The sequence below is a fragment of the Danio rerio genome, chromosome 3 (genome assembly GCF_052040795.2).
Source record: "Danio rerio strain M-AB ecotype USA chromosome 3, GRCz13ab, whole genome shotgun sequence".
Taxonomy (NCBI): Eukaryota; Metazoa; Chordata; class Actinopteri; order Cypriniformes; family Danionidae; genus Danio; species Danio rerio.
Genome location: NC_141023.1, coordinates 10,257,363 through 10,268,741, shown reverse-complemented (window position 1 = coordinate 10,268,741; position 11,379 = coordinate 10,257,363). Strand labels below are relative to the sequence as shown.

General features: G+C 34.1%; 3 protein-coding genes across 11 annotated transcripts in view; 2 read left to right on the top strand and 1 right to left on the bottom strand.

The window, feature by feature from the left end:
- Nucleotides 1-11,379, top strand: part of si:ch211-190o19.1 — a 491,573-nt gene that overhangs the window by 213,744 nt on the left and 266,450 nt on the right. The window lies entirely within an intron of this gene.
- Nucleotides 3,674-9,774, bottom strand: mrps7 (mitochondrial ribosomal protein S7). The gene is made up of 5 exons (NM_001033596.2): nucleotides 9,719-9,774; nucleotides 9,326-9,514; nucleotides 4,612-4,675; nucleotides 4,338-4,505; nucleotides 3,674-4,089 (listed from the first exon to the last, which is right to left on the bottom strand). Exons 1-5 carry the CDS (start codon nucleotides 9,760-9,762, stop codon nucleotides 3,868-3,870), a joined length of 687 nt encoding a protein of 228 aa, NP_001028768.1. The 5' UTR covers nucleotides 9,763-9,774; the 3' UTR covers nucleotides 3,674-3,867.
- LOC100331067 (uncharacterized) overlaps nucleotides 9,111-11,379 on the top strand; it is a 27,354-nt gene continuing 25,085 nt past the window's right edge. For 3 of the 9 annotated variants that reach the window (XM_087243925.1, XM_087243923.1, XM_087243919.1), the window contains exons 1-2: nucleotides 10,474-10,840; nucleotides 10,949-11,296. In XM_087243925.1, the coding sequence (XP_087100051.1) occupies nucleotides 10,789-10,840; nucleotides 10,949-11,296 (400 nt within the window). In that variant the 5' untranslated portion in view covers nucleotides 10,474-10,788. Of the gene's footprint in view, nucleotides 9,216-9,354; nucleotides 9,659-9,919; nucleotides 10,841-10,948; nucleotides 11,297-11,379 lie in introns of those variants that run through there. The other 6 variants (XM_087243927.1, XM_087243926.1, XM_087243921.1 and 3 more) reach the window with 6 other exon arrangements.

Here is an 11,379-nt window from a genome sequence, read left to right as displayed (position 1 = left end):
TGTGACGTGTAGTTAAATTCTTTTGAGGGGTGCGGGTTAGCGTTGCCAACTGCCACAACGAGGGTTATGCGACCATGTGTAGGCTTTCCTAGTTCCTCTGAAAGGCTCACCCTAATGTGGCTCTGATTGGTCAGCTAACATAATGTGCTGTGATTTCTGGATCGGCTCTACCTGATAAATGACTTAGTAGCTGAATTGTTAGTGGTGCCAAACAGCATTTCCTGTTGTTTACGTTCTTGCTCACTTGAAAACTGTATATGTAATCGAGGGGTAATAGGGGGTACTTGTAATAGTGGTGTGTGCGGGTTGTTGCTAGATTGGATATGGTTGCGGTTGAACGTTAACAAGAATTCTTTATATTTATTAAATTTCCCATTTATTGTATTTTGTTAACATCTAACCCAACCGTCACATCACATTTAAAAACAGTAGTTGTACAGAGTATTATTTGTTATCTTTTAAATTACCCAATAAATATTTTTTGTTTTTTTAACGTCTACATCACAGTACTGCCGCGTATCCGATTTAGACTGTACTGTGTGTGCGTGGGTAAATTCATGTAACCAGAAACGTTTGTGATCTCACTAGCCCAGATGTATTTTTTGTAGTCCCCAAACTTCGTTCATTGTAGGCTTTGCTAAGCTAAATCTGTAAAAGCCAATGTCTCCCTTTGCATTAAACTTTGAGCGTCTTTTCTTCAGAGATGTTGTTTATGTTCACACAGCTACATTACACATGAGCTAAAGCTTAAAATATGATATCGTAGTGGACCACCCCTTTAATGTAATGTCCATGGCGTGATTTATGCATGTGGTGTATGCAATTTTATATTGGTTTATATTGTTTACGTGGCGGATGTTGCACGCTCTCTCTCTCTTTCTCCTTAACATGCTTAAATATTTGTGCTTCATGTCAAGTTAAAAGCTTTTTTTGTCCTAGTTTATAATATTTAGGGTTTGAATCTGATTTGAGTGAATCGTAACCCATATGATTTTTTTCTGCTTACACGTACATGGGCCATATCTCATCTGTGCCACATGGGAGAATAAAATCAGAATTGGGTCCCTTGAAGCATGCAGTGTAAATGCAGCCTAATTATCGTTATTGGCTGGGTAGGTGAGGGTTGATACAAAGTTAGCCTTTTCTCTTCAAGGTCATCTGGAATTCAGAATGAATGGTACCTACTTTGTTCACACTCCTTCCTGTTTTCATTCTGCTATTGAACTTTTTATTTATTGTATTGTCGTTTAAAAGACACTTCAATGCTGAAACTTTTCACCTCATATTAATGTCTGATAGGAAACATGGGAAATAATGTCAGGACTCACTACCACCAGCAAAATCTTGCTTTTCCAACTTTCACTTTTCAATAGGTGTTTCTGTGTGTGTATGAATACCTTTTTTTTCTTTTGTGTGTCAATTGTCTGAAATGGGATTGTGTTTGTTGACCTTGTGTTAACTTTAAATCTGGGCATAATCCTGATAGCTCCTCTATCTACAGGTTGTATGACTGCTAGTTATTGTCCAGCATTTCTTAAAAACAATCTGAAATGTGCAGAAATGCAGTTTGTTCATGGTTGAGCAACACTCCTACTTCAGATCTTGTATCTGGAGGATAAACCGAAAAGCCAAAGTTCTTTTTAAATGCTTATTTCCTATAAATATGGTACCTTTTATTATCTTCATAAATATTTAGAAATGGGTTTGGATAATTTAAAAGTGAAATAGTTACAATAATGATTTAGTTTTTGTCTGTCAGATTACCATAAAATGGGTAAAATAGTAACGCTAGAGGAGACTTTTGGTTTTGGTGTTTTTAATATTATTTTTAGTTTTTTAGTTATTTAATTTTCTTAGATTGACTAACAAATTGTTATTAACTCATAAGAGGAAGTAGCTTTACATAAAAAAATATCCCATATAATAAAAACTAATTTTTTCAAAAACATTTTGTATATTAACATACAAAAATTTTATATAAAATACATTTTCTATATTCTGAAATGCATTAAAAATATATATTTGACAGGATTGTAGGCCAGTTTTCTATTTAATTTAATGAATTTTTTATGACATTTTTAATTTTTTTGATACATGAAGATTGGAATTATTGAAACGTTAATTTTATTTAACCTCACATTTACAACATGTACACAGTTGAAGTCAGAATTATTCACCCCCCTGTATATTTTTTTTCCTCAATTTCTGTTTAATGGAAAGATTTTTTCCAACACATTTCTAATCATAATAGTTTTAATAATCCATTTCTAATAACTGATTTAATTTATCTTTGCCATGATGGCAGCACATTAAAGCTTAAAGTGACATTTAAAGGCTTAACTAGGTTAATTAGGCAAGTTATTGTATACCGATAGTTTGTTCTGTAGACAAAAAAAAAGCTTAAGGGGCTTATAATATCGATCCTAAAATAGTTTTAAAAATAAAAAGCTGCTTTTATTCTAGCTGAAATAAGACAAATGAAAATTTGTGAAAATTTCCTTGCTCTGTTAAACATCGTTTGAGAAATTTTCACTGGAGGGTGAATAATTCTGACTTACACTGCAAATATTTTGGCAAAATATTTTTCTACTATATGGGGTATATTTGTTAGATAATGTGACAATTTAAAGTTTACAAGAGCTAACAATATTAATATGCAGTTTTGATTTGATGTTATGACTTTTTAAATTAAGAGAAGTGTTTGTGTACAGTGCTTCTGGAAAGTCTTTATAGCGCTTCTCTTTTTCTAAATTTCTTTGTTACAGCCTTATTCCAAAATGGATCAAGTTCATTTATTTTCTCAAAATTCTACATGCAATACAGTTCATCTTCCACCAGGACAATGAACCAAAGCACACAGCCAAAATATCAATAAAGTGGCTACACAACAACTACGTAAATGTCCTTGAGTGGTCCAGCCAGAGCCCAGATCCAAACACTATTGAACATCTCTGGAGACATCTGAAAATGGCTGTACACAGTCAATTCCCATCCAACCTGATAGAGCTTGAGAGGTACTGTAAGGAGGAATGGGCACAAACTCCCAAAGACAGGTGTGCCAAGCTTGTGGCATCATATTCAAAAAGACTTGAGGCTGTAATTGCTGTCAAAGGTGCATCAACAAAGTATTGAGCAAAGGCTGTGAATACTGAAGCACAGGTGATTTCAGCTTTTTTATTTGTAATAAATTTGCAACCATTTCAATTTTTTTTACATTGTAATTATGGGGTTTAGTGTGTAGAATTTTGAGAAAATAAATGAATTTAATCCATTTTGGAATAAAGCTTTAACATAAAAAAAAAAAGTGGAAAAAGTGAAGCGCTATGAATATTTTCCAAATGTACTGTATATCTAGTAAATCATACATGTTATTAATAAAAGCATAGTGATGCAGACAGCATGTATAAATCTGCACTTACAGGAAACCTTTTCTTGCCTGTTATGAATCATTTGGATGAAAAGTGCCACTGATTTGAAACAATAACATGAAGTCTGATGACAATTTTGTATTTTGAAGGTATAAAACATGCTCCTGTCATGCTGTTTTTAGTATGATTGATTCCTCAGGCTTTTGAAAAACCATCTACTTACTCTGATGCCATTTCATAGGTTTTAAATAAATAACTGTATTTGCTTTTTTTGTGAAATTGATTTATTGCATATATTTTAATTGTGTATAGTCAACCACTCTGTTCATGGTCAAAATTAAGTGTTTTTTCCTCATTGCTTGCTTTATTTACTCCCATACAAAGCCGTCAACTGTGTATTTTTGAGTCAAGATAACAGACATGATCCAGTCTCCCCCGATGCCATCAGTCCACAACACACCACATCAGCGTGTGAAATATGAGTCCAGATCTGCTTTGTCTACCACCAGCGGTAGTGTGCGTACGCCCTGTTGGCTTCGGCCATCTTGTGAAGGTCATGTTTGCGTTTAATCACGTTTCCCTCATTAGCGAAGGCGGCGAGCAGCTCCTGCGAGAGTTTCTCGTACATGAGCGTGCGCCCTTGCTTGTTGGTTCTGCACTCTGTGATCATCCACTTCATGGCCATAAAACGCCGCCGGTTGTCTGTGAGAGGAACGGGCACCTGCAGGACCAATAACGTAAGAGTCAGTGTTTTATATAGTTTAATAAGTTTGAATGCTACTTTACTTTTTAAAGTTAATGCTGAGAATAACTGCATGACTTACAAAACCTGTTTCAAAACATTGGTATTCAATATGATGTTGTTGTGTAAATGAACAGCCAAAATGCATTAAAAGTTTTTCTTTTATGGTTGAAAACTGTCTTGTTAATGCTTTATCGATTGTGAATGTGAACAGTTCATCCACTGACCTGGTAAAACTTCCCTCCTTTCTGAATGCTGGCCAGGCCGATGACCGGTTTGCAGTTCTCCATGGCCTGATGGAAGATGGCGTACGGGTTGCACTCAATCTCTTCTCTCTTAGCCGCTGGAGATTTGTGGTATTTCTCCACCTGTTTTCTCTTTATGGTCTCCAGCGTCTAAATGGGAGCCAAACAATCATCCATGAAATCACACCGAGGCTCATTTCAGGTATTTCAATGTGATGTCAGACTAGTGTATGTAATGTAATGTAATGTAACAAACCTGTGTCATGATCCCTCTAGCAAGGACTTTGTTGCCGTCATACATCATCATGTTGATGAACTTGCTATTAGAGAAAAATAAAACATATTTGACATTATAAACAGGGTATCTGTGGGATCTTAAAGTCTTAATGTCTTCGATATGCGTGTTGTAGGTCTGAAATCATTTTAAATGAGTCTTACTTTTCCTATGTCCATGTAAAGCTACCCAGTTAGGCTAACACTTATCCAATCACTAACATTCCATCTCAATAAAAGTTTTATTAACTCTGTTTATTATCTCTGTGTTCCAATATAGTTTAATTATCTTTCTTACAATATTATAACGTGTTATAGTTTTAAGGCGTTTAGCCTTTTCTGTGGCTGTAATTTAATTCAGAATAGTCTTAAAAAGTTTTAAAGTCTTAAACGTGACTTGATGGAACCTGTAGAAACCCTGATAAATGATCCAAATATGTAGTGTAAAAAATATTTTGAAGCAAAAATTGTATTTCGGATTTTCTGAAGTAGAAAAACTGAACTAAAAATTTGTTTATTTTAAATTGTGGGATTTCACTAGCAATTTCAAAGTGAAATTGTTTTAGACCAATTTGTTTTTCAGTGTATGTACAGTGGAGTCCAAAAATACTTGATCCTTGCCACAGGATTAAAAAGAAATAAATAAATGAAATAAATAATTATTCACAATTATGAAAAGTAAAAAAATAAATTGACATTTAAAAAGTTTAATGTAATGTATTTTTTATTTAATGCCATGTCAGCAACCAAGGCTATTTTCATGGCTGGAACAATTAAAAAATAAATATACAATTAAAAATCAACAAATAAATGACTACATTGATTAAGCATACACTTGTAATCATGTTTATCTATCTTCACACTACTGATTATTAATAGCAACCTGCACATATATTCATATATTGTAAATCCGACCTGTATATATTTTTGATAGTACATCCATCTGTAAATATCACCATAGTTTTCTATAACTGCACTTTATAACTTATTCCTGTATCCTGCACTTGCTGCTATTGCACTGCTGGTTAGACCTAAACTGCATTTTGTTGCATTGTACTTGTACATGTGTAATGACAATAAAGTTGAATCTAATCTAATCGAAGTCAGATTTTTAGTGTTAATACATGAAAAGAATTCTAAAAATCTTTTCTGGTGTCACTTTGCTAAAAATGTCATGTTAATGTTAAGAGAGTTCATTTCATTGTCTTCTGGAAACATTAAAAGCAGGACAGTCCAGTAAAATGTGTTTTATAGCAAGGGGAATTGAGCAGTACAAACACCGAGTAGGGTTTTCATCTTGGAGCAAAAAACCATGGGTTATTTTTGTATGTCCAATACGGCATTGGTAAAAACCACTTGATCAAATTTAGTTTTAAAATTCTGTGTGAGATTTTAGGTTGTATTTCATATAGTTTACTATTTTCCAATGCATCCCACTCCTCTTGCCACTTGTTTAAAATTTAAACCTTGATTAAAAGTTCTCATCTCTAATGGAGGAATTTGGCATTTGTTTACCACTTGCTTCAAAGCGTCTTTAGCAGCTGCATCAGCTCACTTAATTCCTGAAAGCCTGACATGTCCTGGAACCCTTCAAAAAATGATGTGATATAACTGATTTTGTAGTTGGTGAACTTTAGTTAAAATATTATCAATCAAAGGATGATAATTTTTTGAAGAGTCCATAACTTGGAGGCATGATTTGGAGTCTAAAAATGATAGGTATCTTTTGTTGGACATTTTCTATATACTTCAATGCTAAAAGTAAAGCACGGGCTTCTTAAAGTTTAAAATAAACTTTAAACTTTTTTGATAACAATATTATAAATAGGTACTTATAAATAAATATAATGGAGGTAAAATAAATATAAATAATTAAATATAGAGTTTCTGCAGGTTTTATAATGCCCAATTTCACACATTTTTTGAAGGCCAAGAATAGAAAATAATTTGAAGGAAGTTCAAAACATTTATAAGTTATGTGAATGTAAAGGAGTATAGATCACAAAATGAGTATTAAAACACTTTTAAGAAATTGATAAAACAAATAACGTCATACTAAAATGATTGAACGTTTTATATTTTAATTATTTAGTCAAATAATGTTACAAAATGCATGGTGCTTGATTATATCTGTTCCCAAATAGAAAAATTTGGAAATTACACAACCCAAAAAATAAACAAATAAAATGTACTGCTGCATTTTGAATCAAGTTAATCTAAAATTTAATAATGCTTACATATTTATATAGAAAAATCACAAAATACTCGAAATAAATTAATATATTGCTGTGTACACATTTAAATCCATGATTAAAACCTTTTAAAGCTTTAAGTTTTGTTGAATTGAAATGAATTCAGAATAAGTAAAATACATTTAAATTCTAGATTCTCAATGTGATCAATTTTGATCAATGTGTAGTTTGATTTTTATATTCACATATCAACTTTTTCCTCAGAATAATTTTAGAAAACTTTTTTTTTTTTTTTTTTAAATAGGGAAATATCATTAGCAGCCAAAGAATATCAAAGTACAACATTGTTCACATTAATTAAACAGTGCTGATGTTGTTTGATTTCAAACTTAAGTGTGACTTCAGACCCAATATTTAAAAGAAACGTGGTAAACAATGTAGTTACCGTGTCACTGTTCAAAAATGAACAAATGTGAGAATATAAAACCAACTTTACCTCAAAATAAATTGGCTACTTCTGGAGTTTTTGATGTTGCCACCTTTTCATATATATTTACATATTTTGTATGTAGGAAATCCAAAACTGCAGAGGATGATCTTGATATACTGCAGTGTACACAACATTTAAATCCATGATTAACAGACTCCCTGCTTTTAAAGACCCTTTAAAGTTTTCAATTGTGTGATGTTTTATTCAGAATAATTAAAATACATTTGAAGTTTAAATTGTCAATGTGACCTCCGGCTTTAGGATCTCACGGTATTTACATAGTTTATAATTATTTTCAGCGTTATGGATGCGACAATTGCAGTAAAAACTCAAAACATAAATTCACAGAGAAAGTAAACGACGTTAACATTATATTTGAAACATCTGTTTATATTCACCAAAACTACTAACCACAGAGTTATAATTTAAGAAAACCTGTAAACCTTTCTCTAGATTTTAAATGAGGGAAATTAACATGCGTTATGGATGTGACCAAAAATGTTAGTCAGTTTACAGTTTACAGTTTACATTGCGTTTGGGAACAGAGATGAGGTTCTCAAGGTGAATGCGTACCTTGGCTCTAAAGGTCAACGACAAAAAATAAGGTCAAGAATCTTGGTGTGACTGGAGTCAGATCTGAGTTTCAACAGTCATGTCAAAGCAGTCAGTAAATCAGCATACTATCATCTCAAAAATATTGCAAGAATCAGATGCTTTGTTTCTAGTGAAGACTTAGAGAAACTTGTTCATGCTTTTATCAGCAGCACTACTCACTGGCCTTCCCAAAAAGACAGTCAGACAGTTGCAGCTCATCCAGAATGCTGCAGCCAGAATTCTGACCAGAAGCAGGAAATCAGAGCACATCACACCTGTCCTCAGGTCTCTACACTGGCTCCCAGTTACATTCAGAATAGATTTTAAAGTATTATTACTGGTCTATAAATCACTAAATGGCCAAGGACCTCAATACATTACAGATATGCTCACTGAATACAAACCTAACAGATCACTCAGATCTTTAGGATCATATAAACTAGAAATTCCAAGAGTTCAGTCAAAGCAGGGTGAATCTGCCTTCAGCCACTACGCCCCTCGCTGCTGGAATCAGCTTCCAGAAATGATCAGATGTGCTCCAACATTAGGCACATTCAAATCAAGACTGAAAACACATCTGTTTAGCTGTGGCTTTACTGAATGAGCACTGCGCTGCGTCCGACAGATCGCACTATTATGTTTTTCGTTTTCTTTTTCATTCTTTTATAACCTATTTTAACTCATTTTAATTTGTTTTTATCTGTTTTTAATAATTTTTATTGTCTGCATTTTATGTTCCTAAACTTGTCTTTTTTATTCCCGTTTATGTAACGCACTTTGAATTGCCACTGTGTATGAAATGTGCTATATAAATAAACTTGCCTTGCCTTACAGTAGACAACATGCTTTGTATAAATTTTGTGAATTAAACTGCACAACCAAAAAGAAACGATGCTTATCAAAAGGATAAGAGCTGCATCTATAGAACAAACATGACTGAGTTATTGATATTTTTCAGGAAAAAGTGTTGTCATGGATGTGACTTATGTGAAATTAGCACTTGTGTGACTTTGTCAATGTTTTCAAACTATTATATTTGATGTACCAGAGACATTTTGAGTATTTTTACAGCACTGTAAAATGCTTTCTTAGACAAACAACCTAGAAAGGGTTTCGCTATTTTGGAGAAAACTTAATTTTTTTTCATGGCAAGATTAACATTAGCATGGAATTGCTCTATATCAGGGGTGTCCAAACTCGGTCCTGGAGGGCAGGGGTCATGCGTATTTTAGTTCCAACCCCAATTAAACACATCTGAACCAGCTAATCAAGCTCTTACCAGGTACAACGTTACTAGAAACTTCCAGGCAGGTGTGTTGAAGCAGGTTGGAGCTAAACTATGCAGCACATCGACCCTACAGGACCGAGTTTGGACATCCCTGCTTTATATTGACTTTAAATGTAGTTTACTTTGTTTTTACCTGATCAGAGGGTCGCTGAATGCAGAGCTGGTGTCGCCGGTCAGAGCTGCTTTGATCGGTCGCACAGTTTTGAGCTCCTGCAGCTCTTTCTGTTCAGGGCTGAGCTCTGAGTCTGAGACTGGGGCATCTTTTCTGGGTTCGGGATCCAGATAGTATGGATTATACCGACTCCATCTCATGAGACACAGACTGAGAAAACATGATGAATATTAGGCATGATCGTCGTAACTATTTTACAAACAACGACGTGTATTTAGTAAAACATGCTTTAGTTTTGGAAGAATAGTGTACATTTAACGATGAATCAAACAAATTATGTATTACACAATAAAGGTAAAATCTCCTTGCAGATATTCCTGCCATAAGAAGTAAAGAATACATGTATGAATGTACCTCGGTGTCCAAGGTTTCAGTAAATGCCTGACGGAGGCTGCCATCTTTACGATGTTGTAGTAGAGTTGTCTTAGATCAGCTTAGCTGGCAAACGCTGCTATTTAATACTTGGTTAGAAAAACAAACGCAGATCTCAGATCAGCGGTAAAACGCACTTGTGAAAGGACCCCAAATGTAGCACGCAGGGCTAAAAATATTGCCTGAATAAAATGGCAAGTGCCAAACGCAACATCTTGCGTTTAACAAAAAAATCTTTAAACGTACATTTATAGTTGCCAGTGTCCCAAGAGTAGTCTGAATTATAGTCAGTTGGGCAGTTTCCTGTAAGGTTAATTTATATTTTTGGCGCTCTGCACGCCTTGACTTCATGAAACCCTTTAAGTTAAATATTTTTTTAAATAGGCAACCTTAACCCGTTTAAGTCAAATACGAATCCTTAGTGGCTAATGATAATAATAAATACATTTTACACGACGAGACAAAGAGGTCTATATAGCGCCTGTTGTAAGTGTTAGTTGTTCATAGAGCCTTAAGGCTCTATTTAATTCCCTGTAATTTATGATCTGATTTGGAAAGAAACCACACACACACAGAGAGAGACCCGACGTTTATAAAACAGTTAGCGTTAACATTATATTTGCTGGTTTATTGCTTATTCAACTTTTTACACAATAAAGCTTCTTTATTGATAAACTGATATCAGTGTTTGCTTGTGGCGTTTCATTGATTTTAACTTTTTTTTCAAATCTTTTGACGCAATTTGAAAATACATAAATTAAAAAGGCAGGGGAAATTGCTGTTTTCTTTTAATATTGTCATCTGTCAATTTTAAAATGTAAGGAGCTGTTACTCATCGGATGGCTCTGTTTTACTTTATTTGCCATAGACCATTTACAACAGTTATATCCGTGTTTTGCGGTTCTGAATTCAAACCAGCCTGAAACACACTTCAAACTGAAAAAAACGAAAGCGAAAGTTTGTTTTTATGGACCGTTATGCCTCATCGAAATAGACTCACGTTGTCAAGATAAATTTATGACATGATTTATTAATTTAATTAGTAATTCGCGATGGACCTTCTTACCTGCATTTTTATGTCAATGTTTTTGATGGTCACTGATGGTATTATTACTTTTTTGTTGTTGTTGTTTTACCATGATATGCAAAAATAGTTTGATTTCCTGTCGGGTTTTTTTCTCACAACCTTAATCAGGTTTGCTTTCTTTACAGGCTTCACTGTTCACGGACCCTCTGCTCCACTGTCTGCTCCTCTGGGATCTTCAGTGGTTTTGCCCTGTTATGTTGATGAAGCTTTACCAGTGGAGGATCTGGAGGTGGAATGGAGAAGAGCAGACTCAGAGACTCTGATTCATCTGTATCAAGATGGTGAGAGTCGACCAGAGGTCCAGCAGCAGGATTATCAAGATAGAGCTCATTTCTTTACTGAGGAGATTCAACATGGAAACTTCTCCCTCCGTCTGGACAATCTGACAGCTCAAGATGAAGGAGAATACAGGTGTAAGGTTTTCATTCAGCAGGATACTGGAGAAACTATGGCTCAGATAAAAGTCAGCAATGGTGAGTGAAATCAACTTAAATTCTGGTGAACATTTTAAATCAAATAGCATTTGATGTAATGAATGAAACTATTTGTTTTCTTT